Raw genomic sequence first — 18,521 nt, 5'->3', positions numbered from 1 at the left:
GTCAAGCTTGTTGAAATGTAGTTTCCCAGATCTTACCTCAGGACTTCGGTAAATCTTGGGTGGAGCAAAAGTATCTAGGTTTTCCAAAACCTCCCTGAGGAATTGGGATGCAGAGTTAGGACCAGGACCCACCGAGCTGCAGCATCTTCCTGTGCCCGGTGTCTTAAGTCAACTGAAGGACACAACTTTGCTTCCAATTAGATCACTGGTTCTATGCCCAGTGATGATGTCATTTCTCAAGTAAAAACATGAAAATGAAACAGACCCTAGTGAGGTCCTAGGATTACCAGTTGGCTATATTTGCCCTAAATGTTTGGACCTCAAGTGCACGGGCAAATTGACCGTGAAGCCAATGAATTACAACTCCCATTGTAACTGAAGAAAACCACTGTCCTTTTCAATGTTTCCTTCCCTTTATGTAGTAGTGGAGTGACTACAGGAATTTTGGGGGTCCAGCCAAGAACTTGAGTTGGGGGATATATTCAGCTTGGGTTTGGTGTGATATGTGGAGATGAAGAAGGAGGGTTGATATTTATAACAGACATCATTCATAAAGAAAGATGATAAGCAGGGAATAAAATCAGAGGGATCAGCCACTATTAAAGATGGAGACACCAAGGCCCAGAGAGGGGAGATGACTCTTTCAACATCACACAGCAAGCAAGTGCTGGAGTCAGGACAGACTTCCTGAGCCAGCTGTCCCAGCAATCTAGTTTCCTCACACTCTCCCTAGGCCAGTCATTTTGGCCCCAAACCATGAAGCTCACCTTGGCTATGATGCGGCACAAGGCAGCTCCCTCCTGGGTCAAGCTGAACAGGTTCCCTGTGGTGGATTCCGTGGTGTAGATATTGTCCGAGGCATCGATTTTTCTCACCAGTGCCTACGAAAAGAGAGCAAAGTCTGATGGTTACTCACCCCCATCTACCCTCTGCTCATCTTCCTTAGTGGAATACCAATGGGTCCATGCTCCTAGGAGCCCCCTAAATCTATAATCCTGTCCCATCCACCATCCCACTATGGGGGTGATGAGGTTCTAGCTTTGGGAAAGACACGAGTCAGCATGAGGTCTGAGCTCCATTTCAGAAATATGGGATAAATTCAAACCCTGGGGTCTGGACCACAAATGTGCCCTGCTCCAGTTGATCAGAAAATCAGCTCTCAGCATTGATGGTCCCAGCAAGTACCATTTTGTGGTGCTACTGGCTCCTAATGAGAACAGAAACCATTAGATAAATAAATAAGCCATCAAGTTGAAAACCAATGAGTTGCTACAGCTATGACTAAAGAGTCAGCTCACTGTGGATGGCTAGCAGCCAACGGGAACTCCAGCTGAGCGATGGGTTCCGGGCTTGAGTCAAGAGAAGCACTCCACTCTACGAGAGTAGCTAACTGCTCAGGGACATTCCACGGGGTGTCTAGCCAGGCTAAAACAGCAACACGGGGCATCCTGTCAAAAAGTGGATAACTCTGATGCTGGACTGATCAAGGCTGAGGGATCCAAGGCTGGTGGTGAGAGGGCAGGGATAACCGAACATAGGACCCAGGGAGGCCCAGGAAGAAAAGCAAATGGAAAATGTTTCAATCAATAAGATATGAAGATTATTTCTAGAAGAGTTTAGCTTATTTCTGAGATAAAGCTTTTCACGTATCTTAAAACCACTCGATAATCAGCCATTTGCTTTGAAGCATGTGACTCATTGATTATAAATGATTCCTACCTGCTAATTCCTGCCAGTTTCTTGAGTTTCTCCTGAGAGGTGTGGAGACAGAGGCTGGTGAGAGTTGCCTCTGGGGGCCCCATGCAAGAAAGTAAGGCCTCCCGACATGGGTGTTCTGAGAGCCATTTTTGCAATTTCAGTTGCCATGTATATTTTAATATAGCAAATGGATTTGTTTTTAATTAACCCTGGCATTATGGAGAAGACACTTAAAAAGAAATGAGGAGATCTTAGTTCTAGTCCCAGCTTGCATTTTTAACACACTACGTTGATGAGGAAGTATGTATACAGTTAAAAGTGTGGACTCCAGAGCCAAACATCCTGGGTTCAAATCCCCACTCTGCCACTCTGTCGATGTGTCCTAGAGCAAGGAGCTTAGCCTTTCTATGCCTCAGTTTCCTCATCTGTAAAATGGTGGAAATGACCGTGTCTATCTCTTACAAGGGTTGTATTCATCTCTTAAATTTTCCGATATATATAAAAAACTTCTAGGGCCGGCCCCGTGGCTAAGTGGTTAAGTTCACGTGCTCTGCTTCTGCACCCCAGGGTTTCACAAGTCTGGATCCTGGGCGCAGACCTAGCACCATTCATCAAGCCATGATGAGGCAGTGTCCCACTTAGCACAACCAGAAGGACCTACAACTAGAATATACAACTATGTACTGAGGGGCTTTGGGGAGAAGAAGAAGATAAAAAGGAAACTTGGCAACAGATATTAGCTCAGGGCCAATCTTTAAAAAAAAAAAGGAACGTCTAAAGGTACCTGGCACACGCAAACAAAATAAAGTTGTTAGCAATTATTATTTTGTGATCCTAGGCAATTGAGATAAACTTTGTAGGCCTCAGTTTCCCCATTTGTAAAATAATTCAAATTAAGGAGGTTTGAGGCTCAAGGTAAATGGCTCTCTCTTTTTTCTTCTTTATTTAAACTCATAGAATTCTTCACACACACGATATGCTAATCCTCTACATATGGTAGTCTAAGATTAAGTGTGTATTTAATCAAGCTACATCAAATATAAGAATTATTCCCTAAGATTTGATAGATGCCTCTTGTAAGATATTTAACAAAAGGTAAAATTAATAACCAAGATTTGTCATACAAATCTCTGTAATGAATGGGCTTCTTAGAATCTCTCCCCATCATTACCGTAAGCAGTTGCATGAGTGACACTAATGCTTGCGTGAAAATGCGGATTTCACATATTGGGGTCCTGTACCTAAAGGGTAATTACCCAATGTTCCTGATTAGTGTTTGCAGTTGAAGCAAATTAACATTAAATTAACCAATTCAAACCCAATGTCTTTTTGCAATCATCTGCTAATATTAGACCATTTACGTCTGAGAATAATTTCTTGTTAATATCTATACGCATGTATATCGTAATTATGCCTCAGATACGTCTCAGTGAATCAGCTCTCTGACAATGAAAAGTTGTAAGCATCCTTTTCACAAGGATAAACTTGGAAAGATATGAGATCAAAGGTTCCACTGGAATCGTCCAGGCCTTAAGTGTCACAGTACGTCAGAGCTGGAGGTGCCTTCAGAAGTCTCGTCCAGCTCTCACTTCAAGGTAGAGAAAACTGAGACACAGAAATCTGACCAAGGTCACACGTGTGCTAAGTGGTGAATTTGGAGCTCAACCCTGTGAATCCGACTTCCTGTTTTTAAAGTCAGAGAACCCGTCTCCTGCAACAGCGGCAGGACCTGACCTGGGCAGAGATGGAGAGCTCAAAACAAAGAGAACATTCAGCCGCATTACCAGCTCTCAGCAAACTGGAGAGCGGTTCTTCATCCCGGCTTCCATTAGCATCTACGAGGCTCTACCCTATGGTGGCCTGAGCGCCTGCTGCAGGGGGAAGCGTTGACTGAGAGCCCCCGCTGCTGCCCCTCTGGATCCACCACTGTGTTCTTGCTGAGGTCATACTGCCCCTGAGCTACTCCCAGCTGTGACTGAGCACAGCCGGGGCACTCCTGTGGGCCCATGACTGCAGGTCAGAGGACTCTCTAAAGGGTGACTTCGGCTTGAAAGTTCCGAGTCTTTCCCTACTCAATTCTTCCTCAGTTGTCAGACCTGAAATATGGTTTTCCACGCATGTTCCTGCTTCCTCCTCTTCACCCTTCAGAGGCATCTCTTATCAAATGCGATCTTGGAGTCAGCTTCAAACTAACACAGTCTCTAAAATCAAGTTTTTTCGGGAAATCAAGGAAGAACCAGAGAAGTTTCAAAAATTTGCTTCAGCCTATATCATGAGAAGGGTCATGAAAGAACGGAAAGAAAATAAAGAAGATAGACCAATTAGGCTGAATGACAGAACTTTTTTTTGGTGAGGAAGACTGGCCCTGAGCTAACACCTTTGCTAATCTTCCTCTACATTGTATGTAGGATGCTGCCACAGCATGGCTTGATGAGCGGTGCGTAGGTCTGCACCTGGGATCCAAACCCACGAACCCTGGGCCACTGAAGCAGAGTGCACAAACTTAACCACTATGCCACCAGGTCGACCCTGACGGAATTTATTTTTAAGACAGGCTGGGCCAATATGAAACAAAAAAATAACATCTTGAAGACCAGAAGAAAGTGATAAAAAAGGATTACGGAGATGCATGCAATCTAACTGCTCTAAATAAGAATTCAAAAAGGAGGATAGATTTTTAATTGTATCTTGATCAGAAAGAGCGACTGCAACCACATGAAATTTATCAGGAGAGGTAAGCTCTCAAATCAGCCTGGAATGAGTTCTTCTGAAAGAGCCAGGAATATGTTGGGAAGCCTCTTCCTAAAGCTTCAGAGAGAGAATCAATAGTTAGACATCGTTAGGGTAGCCCAGCCATGCAAAAGGGTTGTGAAACTGTGGGCAGACTTGACAGGGTCTGGTGGATTCAAGGTGGCCACACATCTTTGCTGGTCCTCCACAGAGAGGTAATTCCCTCCCTTTTGAATTTGGATTGGTCTCAGTGACTTGCTAGAAACCAGCACTTAGAAGTAATGTTCCAGGACTTCCAAAGCTAGGTCATAAGAAACCTTGCAGCTGCCACCCAGGCTTCTTGGAACATTCTTTGCAGAGTCCTGAGCTACCATGTAAGAAGTTTGAGAACTCTGGGACTCACGCTGGAGAAGCAATGTGTGGGGTCCCTGATCAATACTCTCAGCTGAGCCCCTCCTTCCAGTCATCCTCTCTAAGGCCCCATACACGTGACGAAGGTTTCCAAGACTCTCCAAACCACCTGGCAGCTGAACACCATCAAATGACCTCTGTTGATGCCACAGAGAACAGAAGAATCATTCAGCCAAGCCCTGCCAAATTCTTGGCCTTTAAGATTATGAGATATAGGGCCAGCCCCAGTGGGGCTCACTCAGTGAGTTCAGCTCACTCTACTTCGGCGGCCCAGGTTTGGTTCCCGGGCATGGACCTACACCACTCATCTGTCAGTGGCCATGCGGTGGCAGGAGTTCACACACAAAAAGAGAAAGATTGGTGACAGATGTTAGCTCAGGGTAAATCTCCCCCAGCAAATAAAAAAGCTAAAAGAAAAAATTGTGAGATATAATAAAAATGATTGCTATTAGGGTTGTTTGTTATACATTTATAGAGTCTAGGACACGGGAAAAGACTATAGAGATCAGTATGAAATATTCAAAGGACGGCTAGATAAATTTCTAGGTGAAAGGTTTTGAAAATGAGGATATAGTATTGCCTGTGTCCTAAGAAAACATATTGAAGAAATGCATGAATTAGGACTGATGGGAAAATATCTCCTGAATGGGACTATCCAATTCAGGGAGGCAAATATGGATAAGATCTCTTGGAACAGGAGGTTTGGGGCAGACTCAGACCTTAATTGGTTTCATTTCCCTCAATAAGAGAAAAATCTCAAAATCTAAAATCTCAAAATCTAAAAGAGTTTTTTGGAAAAACAAAAGGATGTGGCAGAAAGGAAAGGGAAGTCAAAGTGGGACAGCTGCTCAGATCCAGCAAGTATGCTGATTGCATGAGTTTGAAAAGGAAAGAGACCCAATGGGAAGCAGGGTAAACTGTTAGAGAGTCAGCTGAGGCTCCCTGAAAGGAGCAGAGGGTGAACAGAAGAAAAGAGAACACTGAGGCAGAGTTCATCACTGCAGAAAAAGATGCAGCAGAAAGAAATGCTACTCAAGGCTAAAATATTCAAAAGATATGGAGGTCAGTGTTCCGAGAAGCACATGGCAGAGGGACTGGTCCTCGGTAGGCCCATCAGGGGCCAGACTTCAGGAGCATGAAAGGCAAGTCTCCCTAGAAGACAGAGGTCTTAAGGCCTAAGCAATTCTCTAGCAAGAGTCAAGGCCAAGAGCCATCATGCTATAGAACTAGAATGTCTGTGTATCCTATGCCAAATTTTTTCTAATTTAGCTCTAAAAGAATTTTTAAAAAATATGACCCCTTGCATAGTTTTAATTTGGCAAGTAAAATTTTTCATCATAAGTTTAAAGAAAAGACTTGGAAAAGATGTAATTTCCAGCAAATTGTAAATACTGACATAAAATAAATCCATTACATCACTCTTTTAGATGTATTTAAAGGAATCTAAATACCAAAACTACTTGATACCACCATCATCCGCTTAAAAACACATTAATAATCTCCTTCTTGAACATTTGAACAGTTTGCATCTTTCTTTTCACCCTTAAATTTATATCCCATTCCAATTCTCCCTCAGAATTTATCTCATTGTAAGACATTTAAATTTCAAAGTGTTTCATTGATCACCCTTATCATACTTATCATTGAAATTTGAAATTTCACTTTGTTTCCTGTGACTATAAGGCCCTAAGAGTTTAAAAACAATCTCTTTTTGGTTGACTTACTGTTACAATTATTATCAGTACAATTGGTCAAAACAACGTAGATTTTAAACTTACATAATCATAAAACAAAAATGAAAATTTTGTTATAAATATATCTTGAGATGAATGAAGTTGTGTATCCTTTTCAAGTTTTCTCATTCATTCATGCATCTATGATTGAATATTGACGTGCTCCATTTTTAGATGTAAACCCTGAAAAATCTTGTTCCCATAAATCCATAGAGAGCAATGGGAGGAGTTTGTGCAGCCAAGGTGCCCGATGCTTTGAGCACATTCTGAGTTATGTAATCACATGGCGATCTATCATCCATCAAACACTGTTCTTAATGATCTGCCAGCTGATAACCTCTAAATTGGTAGAAGCAAGGGATGGGAAACCATTTGACTCACAAAAGCATTTGTTCCCCCATCTCTAGAGTTGTTAGTTACTATTCAATTTCTGGGAAGAATTCCAAAAGTACTTTACCAAGACTTATCAAATAACTATCAATTATACCCATCACTCTTCCACTTAGAGCACCTTGGGTTTTCCGAATTATTCAGGCAGGATTAGGAAAATCAAAATATTATTAATTTCATTGCCAATACAATTTTTTAATCAAGTATTTTTGTGTGTTTCAAATACATTTTATCAAAACCTTGAAGCTACAGCTTTTGCTGACTTAATTTATGGAAAATACCCACCCTATAACCTAACGGTAAAAATAGTTCTTTTAGTCAAGCCGGTCAGCTCAGTCAACTTAACGTTTTCTCAATATAGACCTGACTTCTTTTCCAATTAAAAAATGTTTGCTATACTTTTCAAGAAATGCTAAAAAACACTGACAAATAATTATGGAAATCACTCTCTAAGAGAAAATGCTAAAAGCTGTCAATATTAAAATAATGTAGGTCTAAAATAAAATTTGACTTATTTGTATATGCTATAAAGCCAAAATAAAACAATTTACTAAACTTTTAAAAATGCAAAGTAATACGTAGCTAACATTGTAAATTAATTATAAATCTAGGAATATGATGAAAGGCATTATATTCCTTCAGTAAATAGCTGTGGATATGTAATGAACATTGGTGTTCATTTTAAGGAATAATTAAATAAGATCTGAAAATAAAAATATGAGAAATCATTCAGTTATTTTTATTAGCTTTCATGATCAAACTTCCCTATGTACTTAGAGAAGGGAAAAGGCATTTACTGCTTAAATATAACTAGTCCAGCTGCTAGCAATTAATTTTACCTTTTGCTAACAGGAAGTAGAAATTAGTATTAATATTACATAAAACGTCCTGACAAAATAGGCTTTAACTGCTTTCTTAAATAATGTGCACCCAATCTGAAAAAAAAAAAATTCACATAAAACTTATATCTGTGGATTTTATCCAATGTATCTTGAAAAATTTGGTTGTCCTCAAAACTATTCCAGTTACATTGAAAAGAATTGGTATCATTAACCTTTAGAGTCTTTCGCTCTTCAAAAATACGTTTTTTTCCCAGCTAATGACATATCCTAAGGTTGAGCATGAAATGTAGCTGAAATGAATTGCTTGCATTTAAATATGTGCCCCCAAAAGCCATTTTTAGTGTTTGATGTATCCTACCAATGCTTTCTTTGCTTTGTCCAAGGAGACTATCCCTCAAGAGCCATGCAGGATTTCAGAATAAATGGAGATGGAAGGGATAAGATAAATTAGAAACTTTCATAAACACCCCTCCAAAACACACACACACACACACACACACAATATACTCTACCACATATCTGGATTCAGAAAATACCCACACTGGGCAAATACACAATGTCTAATGTCTTTCTCAACAGAAATAGGTAAAAAACATGGAAATAATTCACAGAGGCCTAAGGGTTCGTGGTTCATGCACAAAGGCTTCCTCTTTCCCAGCTTGCACTGCGAGGTTTTTGCACAGCCGGACAATGCCCTCTAAGATCTGGGCTGAGTGAGGAGTCCGCCTTTCTTTTGGACAGTAATAGAAGGGCTATTAAAAACTCTGTGCATTATTAGGAGCATCATTTTTAGGAAAGAAAACAAATGAAAACTGAAGATCTGGAAACTGACTTCCGTAAAGGTATACCTGTTAGGATTTCTCCTAGGAAATCTTTGGGAACCTGGAGAATGCAATACTATTTGAAGTGCTTTGAAGACCACCAGCCTAAGTCACTTGAAGCAGTGGCACAAACAGGTCATTTAGAGGGGAGCTAGAAATTGAGAAACGTTGAAAATGCTGGATGGGAAAGAATGCAAATCAAGCGAGTCCATGTGAAGGAATTATAAATGCCTGACTTTGCAGGAGGAAAAAAACGGATCTAATGCCCTTCAGTGAGAAAGGAGACATTTTTCTCCCATATATGGTAAACATCGTACCACAGTTAACCTATGGTGGATGCTTTCCCCCAGTAAATGTATGTCACAGATCCTTGTGGATGGTGGACAACTGAAATAAACTGACATCCTGCCACAGATGCAACCAAGACAGTGTCTGTCACCCACCCTCTTTCTCTCAACTGCAGAGAGTGTCTGTTAAGGCCTTCGGGAGGCCGACAGGCAGAGTCCTAGGAGAAATCTCACCTGAAATTCCTCTGTAAGGACTGAGGATGGCCTGTTTTAACTCCTGTGAGTGTAGGCGCAGGGCTGTGAGAATACTGTGTATCCAAGGTACTACCTCTCCGGGCCCTTCCAAGTACGGTCGGAAAAGAGCCGTACAAATTGAGAAGGCCTGAAGGAACCCTCCCACTGCTGGAGAGACGGTCTGGATTCAGCTGCCGAGGCAACACGGCTCCCCACACACACACTGGGATGAGACCCTCCTGGCTAAGACGAGCAGAATAAGAAAACTGAAGCAAATTGTATTAAGCTAAGAATTTGGGACTTTGAATTATTCCTAAGAGTAAAGGGATTCAGGTTTTTGCTTTTTTCCTTTTATTTTATTTTCTCCCAGGGAACTTTAAAATGAAATTGGAGGCTATTTTAAAATTTTGAACGCCTTTATATTTCTCATCTGGCAAGTATGTTTGGATTATCTTTATGCTGCCATTTAATCGTATTGCAGCCTCTGATTACGATAGCGGATAATACAGCTGAGCAAAATCTGAGCATGGGAAATAGAAAAGGAAAGCAAATTTTGAGCATTGGTTACAAAAGCTCCTTAGGGTTAATTTAATAAATGTAATATTTTGAGTCATTTCTGAGCCTTCTGAGAGTAACTTCTAAATTGCCCACTGAGATTCCAGAAGGATCCACAAAGAAGTAGAGGTTGTCATTTGGGGGAATGGCTTCATGAAGGTGGGAAAGGACTGTCCCCAGGCAGCTCACCTCTTCCTCCTGGGGGCCCAGCCCCTCTCCTGCCTGACCACAGCCTGATGGATAAAGCCAATAAGATAACAGGACAAGAGCTGTGAACTGCTGGGTACTTGGTCCCCACTCCTCCTGTCCTCATAGGTAGGGATTTCAGCACCATCACCTCTGCTGGCCTCACTCCCTGTCACCTCACTGAGAGAGGAGGGATGAGTTAGTGAGTTTGGAAGAAGGAACTGAGTATGTTCATCTTAGCACCAGTCTCTCTTCTCAAGAAGTCTCCCTCTGGTCTGACTTCTGTCACAGGATAGGTGGTTGTCCCTCAGGTAAGGCCTGAGGTGGTCCAGCTCTGCCTGGGATGGGGAGGGGAAATTCAGCTGTGAGATGAAGTTTTAACAAGCTCACTTAGCCTCAGAGCCAAAGATACATTCCCCAATCAGTTTTATTAGAATAAAGGCGCTATTTAACCTAAAATAAAAATTGCTTGATGGAATAAAAGGATGAATGAACATAACACCTAGCCACGTGAAGCAGAGACATGGATTCAAAGGTACAGGTGAGAGAGTCGCCCTACTAAGTGGAGAGTCCCCTAGAAGTCCTCTACGAGTGAATCAATTTTTAGAAGTCATCTTCTCCTCTTCCCTTCCACAAGGCTAATTCTTTATTCCCACATAGTCTAATCATAAACGCTCATTAATTTCCCATTGGTGGCTTCTAACATTTAAGCCTTAAATTTTCCCATGCCCATCAAGTAGTTAAATTATCTTAATAAACAATTAAGTAAGTGATTAAGAGTTCTTTTAGCAAAGCTCATTGTTGGTTTCTCTTAAGGCAGAGCAAGTCTCGTGAATAAGACAGTTGACACAATCAAAAGAGTGCCACCAGTTACTCATGTGTTGTCTCATTTGATCCTAACAACAACCCACGGTAGAGATGAGGAAACTGAGGGCCAGAGAAATTAAGTCACTTGCTTCAGTTTGCATATCCAGCAAGTAATACAGTCAGGATTTGAACCCTGAGATGCCTCCAGACTCCAAGCTCAGTCCTCCACCGCACAATGTCCACGTTCACAGAATTATATACTACCAAGATTGGCAGAAACCCTGCAAGTCATTCAGTTCAGCCTCCAGCTACTGCTGATGTCCTCCCAGGCACGACTTGCCCATCTCAGGGATGGGAAGTTCCTAAGGTGGGCTTAAGCCCTATTGCTTCACAAATTTCCTTTTTACATGGACTTTCCTGTAGATTCACTCCACTAGCCCAAGGTCCTTCTTCCCTTTGGGGCCCCAAAGCACAGAACTTCCGAGATAGCAGAGTGTCCATCCTGAGATTAAACATCCCCTGTACCTCCAACTGTTCCCCACATACCCTGATCTTCAGCCCTTCCCCACCCTCCCAGGAACCCCCCAGAGCACAATCACTGGCAACGACACTTCTGAGGCCTGGCACTGGACATAATATTCCAGGACGGGGCAGACCAGTGCAGATTATCACTGCCTTCATAGCAAGCACAGCTCCCCCGTGTAATATTCTCTTACGGAAGCGGGTGGGAGTGGGGTGGGAAGAGCATTCTTCCTCTGCTCAAGAGTCTACCTGGCTCCCTAGCAGAAAAAAGAAAACGCATTTCCCAAATTGCATTTCTTGAAACACCAGCATCCCAGAATAAGTGTATAGACGCTTTAAGAATTAAAAAGATCTATGATCATGTAAGTTTGGAATATACTGCTTAAGATTCATTCAATAGTAAATCTTTATTTAGTGCCTATTGCATGCCAGGTACTGTTCTAATCACTAGAGATGCACCCATGAACAAAGCACATGCAAATCCCTATTATGGAAGCTAGAGTTCAGACAAGAAATACTATGAATGTGGGAGGACCTTTTAGAAGATTTGCAATGCAGAATGGCACATTATAGGAGAAATTCTGATGGAAACAAATGGGCTTAATTTTATTTCTGTCAAGATATCCCAAATATAGGGTCTTTGTATAATTAGTAACATCCTAAGTCACTAGCTTAGGAAATACACACTCACAAGACTGAACCCAAATTACCCTGCCTTCAGCCAGCGTATCTCCTTATGTCACTGCTGTCCTGTATGGAAACTGCCTAATGTAAAAAGAAGCTAAAGATCAGCCAAAAAATATTATGAGCATGGCAAGCTCACCCCATAGGAGGACTTAGAGCACACCATGGGGCATGCTGGGAGGAAAGGGGAGTTAACAGGAAGCCAACAAATATGTAGAGGAATGAAGGACAGAAATCTGCCTTCTCCACCAGGGGAAGGAGTCCAATGGGGGACCAAATTCTAACACCAGAGCAGCTGACCTAGCTCAGTTCCCAGGCCAAGCATCAGTGACCCAGGTGGTCAGACCTGGGGATGGGGCAGGACTTAGCCAGGGAAGCAGAAGCACTGGAATTCCATCTTGAAAAAGGTCAGGATAGGGCCAGCCCTGGTGGCCTAGTGGTTAACTTCAGTGCACTCTGCTTCAGTGGCCTCGGTTTGGTTCCCAGGCACGGAGCTACACCGCTCTTTTAGCAGCCATGCTGTGCTGGCAGCCCACATACTAAAAAATAGAGGAATATTGGCACAGATGTTAGCTCAGAGCAAATCTTCCTCAGGAAAAAAAAAAAAAAGATCAGGATGAGGAAGAAACAGAATGGACCCAGTGCCCTGGGAAATCAGATACATAGTCCAAAAGGCCCAAGTGGGCTCCTAGTAGCCCAGAGGGCTTTTCCCAGGATTCTGTGACCTAGAGCATCACAAAGACACCCAATCCCTTTGCGCCCTGGTAGACAGAGCTGATAACTACTTCTAAACCAGCCGGCTTCCATTTACAAGCCAACGTAACTGTTCCGTTTCAGTCCTTTTCATTGAACCTGGAACTTCCAGACAAGAAGGCAGAAAAATGGCATAAAAAGCATCAATGGGTACCAGGGCCCCTGCTCAAAAATTCCTCCAGACTCCCCTCCCCTCACGACTAACTTCAATATTCCTTGCTCACAACTCCCTCAATTTCTTCACCAATTTTCACCCCCAGGGTCCACTGGGCCCCCTGGGACTTCATGGTTCAGTTTGGGACACTGGCTCCAGCTTGAACCACTGTCTGCTCCTATGTGTGACTGCCAGCTCTGAGGGCCTGGCCCAGCGCCCCAGCCATTGGCCCTTCCTTCCTCTTGTCCCAGCCTCTCAGGACAGGGAGCATGGCCTTCGCAGACCCCCTGGGCCGGGAGCGTAAGAATGCAGGGAGCCAGCTGCACTGACCAGCAGGTGAGCTAGGCCAGAAGGGCCTGGGCCCCGTGAGAAATGAGCCAGACACACAGGAAAGAGAGGAAAGAAACTCTGGGCTCAGTGGAGAGGCTGAGTCTGGAGAGAAGCCGACATGAGAAGGGATTTGTTATTTGTGGAAGGCTTTTATTTGATGGTGGGAAAAAAATGGCAAATATGTAACACAGATTTCTGTAACTATAAATAACACGTAAATACCTTTCATAATGAAAACCTTATGGAATCTGCTTTTCTGGGAGCCTTTTAAAATAGGAAAAGGCAAGAGGGGGAAATAACATGTATTTAACCCGTGCTACGTGCTAGCACTTTCCGTGTGCTGTTTGCTTACTCTTCTCACTTCTTTTCTGGGGAAGGTTTTCACTTTTTAGATCAGGAAAAGGAGGCTAAGAGGTTAAGGAACTTGACCAAAGGCCCCCGGTGAACCACAGTTTAAAGTGGATCTTCAGGCTCCAGGGCCCTTGCTCTTTGTAGAATCAAATGGGGGCCTGCCTGGAGGCAGCCGCTGCACTATATGACCTTTCTAGAATCTTCTCTATTACCAGGATTTCCAGAATTGGCTTGTTCCCTGCAGGTGCCTTAAGTCTTTCAGGATAAGGATCCACTGTGTACACTGTGAACGTAACTCCACAGAGAAGATTTCGGGTGAAGGGACAATACTGAGAGTGCAATCGGGAGGAGCCGGGCTCTGCCACTGCCTGCTGTGTGACCTTGGACAAGTCTCTTTCCTCTCTGGGCTCCAGTTTTCACATCTGGAAAATGTAGAGTTGGCCTAAATCCTGGGAAAGGCTCCACTCAGCTCTGACAGTCCGTCTTTCAGGGGATGAGTTCACTTTATGGTCTGAGTAGGAGGTCTCCCAGCAAAGGTCACTTCAGAGCTTCCCTCGGCCTGGTCCAGTCCCTCTGCCCACCTCCCCAGGAGTCTACATGAGCGCCCCTCCCTACGGGCCGGCCCGCACTGACCTGTACCTCCCGGGTCAGGGCCAGCTCCAGCAGCTGGCTGAAGTGCTGGCCCAGCGTGCTCAGGGTGTCACTCACGCAGGCCTTCATCGACTTCAGGACGTGCTCATTCTCAACCTGGAGGCACCTGGGGAAAAGAAATCATGAGGTGGGCCACTGGACAGGGCAGGTGGTCAGCCCAGAGCCACTTCGGGGGCCAGATCCGGGCCTGCCGCAGGCCTGGTGTGTAGCAAAAGCAGCCTCGGAATATACCATAGCTGGCTCGTCTCCTGGCCTCCAAGTGTTCAGAGAAGTGCTGGCCTGAGCTGGGAGCTAAAGTCCATGTTACAGGGAAGAGAGGCCATCAGAATGTGGCCAAACCTCTGCCTCTGGGGATCTCCCAGGCAGGACCTGCCATCATGGCAGCCAGGGTCTAGGGATGGGGGATGGGAGCAGCAGAGGGGGCGTGCTGGTGAGCCAGGAATGCCAGCGCTCCCCCTAAAGGTCTATGGCACTGCCGGGGCCCTTAAGGAAGGGCCGCCTACAATGTGCACAGAGGACCCTTGAGGATTTTCTCCCCAGACAGAAAGAACAGGGCAGGATCCCAGTGGCCTGAGAATGTTCCACACCGTAAGGCCAAAGACTCCATGGGGGCCCAAGGGATGCCAAGTTCCAGGGTTTTCTTTCAGGGCCTGGGGGCTGGAAGGGTGAGGGAGAGTCAACCTACACCTGGGTGTGTATACACTGAGGTTGAGTGTGTGTATGTGTCTGAGTGCAAACGTATGTGTGTTTATATGTGTGAGATATGTTGAAGAGGGCACGGGTGTATTTCTGTGCTTGCATGAGTGTGTGTTTACATATCTGTGTACGAGCGAGTGAGTGTCTGTGAAACCCTTGTCTATGTGTATGTGAGTAGAAGTGTGTGTCTGCCTTCACCTTGCCTTGACTTTGGGGACTGGGGGCCTTCCCAAAGCTGTGGGAAACCTTTTCCTTGTGACCAGCCCTCAAGAATCCTCTTTCTTCCTATGCTCGGGCCTCTTCTCTGCTGTCTGCATTCTCCCTAGGATCTGAAACTGGGGCAGAAGATCCCAAGAGATTCTTTTAACTTTTCTTATAAAAGTCAGCAAAAGGGAACTTGCAGAACAGCACCAGCCCTCCCTCCCCCCACACTCGCTCTCTCCCTCTGGGAGAAGATGTCAGCCCCGTCCCCTGCCTGAGGACAGGCTGGCAGTCCCTGGGAGACCCAGGGTCCAGATTTACCTCTCTGTGACTGCTGAGAGCTCTGAGCATTTCTCCATTAGCAGCTTCTCAATCTGTAGAAAAACAGATCAAGTTTGTTCAATTGAATAAGCGTTAGTCGAGAACCAACTACTGTGCTGGGCCCTCTGGGGCATAAAGACAAAAAGGCAAGGCACCTGATTGGGGAAACAGGCATATAAACTGGGACACAGCATGAGGTGGATGGCAAAGGAGATCACTACCAGCTGCTTTGGGAAGTCAAAAAATAAAACTGAGTGACTAGTTATGCTGGGGGATCTGGGAAGCTTCAGAGAGGAAGGGGCATTTGAGCTGGGTTTCAAAGAATGAATAGAAGTTTACTGGCTGCAAAGTGGAGCAAGGAAAAGGGTAAAGCATTAAGGTGGAAAGAGAATGTCAGAGGAAAGAGAAGTCATGGTAAGGGGGATTTTCAACAGCTCACTTTGGGCTGAAAAGATTCAGAGTCATGGGCTTTGGAATCAGAAAGGCTTAGGTTGAATCCCACTTACACCATTCACTGAGTAACTTCGGGCAAGTTACTTAGGCTCTCTGAGTTTCTGTGTCCTCATTTATAAAGTGAGGACAACAACACTAGCTAACGTTTTTAATCAACTTTTTTTTAATGTTTTACACGTAATAACTCACTTGGTCCTCACGACAGAGTCATGAAATAAATGCTATTATTATACTCATTAGGATGACAGAAGTGGGGCACAGAGAAGTTAATTAACTTGCCAAGGTCACACAGGAGAGCGACATTTGAACCCAGGCACTCTGGCATTAAAGTGGGTATCCTTTGCCATTGCACAGCCTCTCACAGTGGTTATGTCTGCATCACAGGTCGTGCAGGTTAAATGAGATGTGCATAAAAACACCTAGCACAATTCCTAGCACAGAGTAGATACGCAGCAAAGGTCCTTACTGTCTTCCCCGCTTTATGGGAAGAGGAGGGATGTCCCTGGGGCAGGAAGAGTTCAGACTCCACGCAATTCAGACCCACTCTTCTAGAAGGCATCCTCATTGCAAATGCCCACCCACGCCCATCCCAGGGCAACCAACCTGGCCCATCTCCTGTGAGGAGCTCCTGCTGCCAGTGCTGTACTCGCTGACCATGGAGCGGGCGTGGCAGGTCAGACGCACGCTCATGCTATGCACGCGCGCCCAGCGGTCCTGGGCCAGCTTCTGCCCAATCCTGCGCAGCTCGGTGCTGATGACCCAGCCCCGTTTGAGCAGCAGCTGCAGGGGGTCTCCGAGGCTAGGGCCACCTGCCAGGATGAGGTCACCCTGAGCATCCTCCTCCAGGCTGATGGGCTTCGCTTGCAGGACACACATGCACTCACACTCGGTCATGAGCTTCAGGTCCTCCATCCAGCGCTGGACCGAGTCCACCTGCATCAGGTGCAGCCTGCAGCCAGGGAACAGCACCAGGACGGGAATCAACGCTCCACAACTTCCAGAGGTTTCAATTGCAAGCCATCTGATGTTTATTCAACACCTACCGTATGCTCAGCACTGTTTCTTGCGTTCACTTACCTAATCCTCTTATTTCTCATTAGGTCCATCTCACAGATAGTAAGACTGAGGCACAGAAGTTTTGGGGGCAGATGAGCAGACAAACAACAGGCAATGGAGTCTGACACAGTAGGAGATGATCTTTGCAATAAGAGGAAAAGGGGAATAGCCTAACATCAAATTTAGTTAGCTATGGGACAATTACATGTTATATAGTGTGCACTTCTTTAAAATGATGCTTCCCAAAAGTTTATAGCAAAGAAAAATGCGCGTACTAATAAAGTAACATGGGGAAAGCAGCCTGCAAAAATGTAAACACAATTATTATAACTATATTAAAAAGATATTTCTAGAAAAAATATTTGAAGGAAAGATGAATGCTAATGGTTCCTTATGGGTGGCAAAACGTAAACCTTTTTCATTTTTTTCAACTTTGGTCTAATTTTTAAATTTTCTATTGTGAGCATGCATATTACTTTTTTTTTTTTTTGAGGAAGATTAGTCCTGAGCTAACATCTACTGCCAATCCTCCTCTTTTTGCTGAGGAAGACTGGCCCTGAGCTAACATCCGCGCCCACCCTCCTCTACTTTATATGTGGGATGCCTACCTCAGCATGGCTTGCCAAGCAGTGCAATCCTAACTAGCAAACCCTGGGCCACCGAAGCTGAATGTGCAAATTTAACCACTGTGCCACTGGGCCGGCCCCTGTGCATGTTACTTTTGTAATGGAACAAAATTAACTCTACTAGTACAATACGAGAATATAGATTAGAGCCTGAGATCTTTATCAAACGAAAGTCACTCTAAAATTCACTTAGTCAAATAAAATCCAGTCATATCAGATCACTAATGAAGCACTGAACGTGTGTTGAGTGCCTTATATTTAATGTCACAAAAGTGCCAGGCACTGCGGAAAAAGTGGAGATGCACACGCCCAGCCTCCACTCTCATGGAGCTTTTGATCTGCCCAAAGAATCAAGACAAAGTAATGATGAGTTAAAAAACAATGGATTTCAACATCACTTGAAGATGACGACAGAAGACGAGATGCACAGTTAATCATTAAGGCTGGGCTCCAGTCCCTTAGTCTTCGGCTTTGGCTTGCAAGAGTCTTCTAACTAGTCTTTCTGTTGCCAATCTTACCTGCCTCAAGCCATTCTCTGTCTGCTGCCAATCATTCTCTCATTCTACAAATAGGTATTCAGCACCTACTATGTGCCAAGTACTGTTCTAAGCCCTGGGCTGTAATAGCAAACAAGTAAATAAAAAACATTTCCCTTGCAAAGGTTACATTCAAGTGAGAGGACAGCCAACTTTCAAAATAAATAAGCAATGCATATAATACGTTGGGGGTGGTAGGCACTATGAAGGAAAAGAGTCTAGGAAAGAAAGGTAGAGAGTGCTGGGGGTGGAAGCAGAAGTAGGCATTGCAATTTAAAATAAGTGGATTGGAGAAGGCTCATTGAGAAAGGGACATTTGAGCCAAGACTTGAAAGACATGAGGGAGCAAGCCATGTGAATATCCAGGGGCAAACTGTTTTAGGGAGTGGGAACAGCAAGTGAAAAGGCTCTGGGGCACAAGTGTCCTTGAGATGTGTGAGGAATAGTAAGGAGGTCAGAGTCAGCCAGACAGAGAGATGGATGGGGGGCGTGA

At 44.3% G+C, this 18,521-nt stretch overlaps 1 protein-coding gene across 4 annotated transcripts in view; it reads right to left on the bottom strand.

Annotated features, from left to right (window-relative positions):
- Positions 1-18,521, bottom strand: part of INSC (INSC spindle orientation adaptor protein) — a 126,501-nt gene that overhangs the window by 49,791 nt on the left and 58,189 nt on the right. For all 4 annotated transcript variants that reach the window (XM_070624376.1, XM_070624377.1, XM_070624378.1 and 1 more), the window contains exons 3-6: positions 16,414-16,759; positions 15,358-15,410; positions 14,122-14,245; positions 768-881 (exon numbers count right to left, since the gene is read on the bottom strand). In XM_070624376.1, coding sequence (XP_070480477.1) covers positions 768-881; positions 14,122-14,245; positions 15,358-15,410; positions 16,414-16,759 — 637 coding nt within the window. The remainder of the gene's footprint in view (positions 1-767; positions 882-14,121; positions 14,246-15,357; positions 15,411-16,413; positions 16,760-18,521) is intronic.

The sequence above is a fragment of the Equus przewalskii genome, chromosome 6 (genome assembly GCF_037783145.1).
Source record: "Equus przewalskii isolate Varuska chromosome 6, EquPr2, whole genome shotgun sequence".
NCBI lineage: Eukaryota > Metazoa > Chordata > Mammalia > Perissodactyla > Equidae > Equus > Equus przewalskii.
This window is presented reverse-complemented; position numbering and strand designations above follow the sequence as displayed.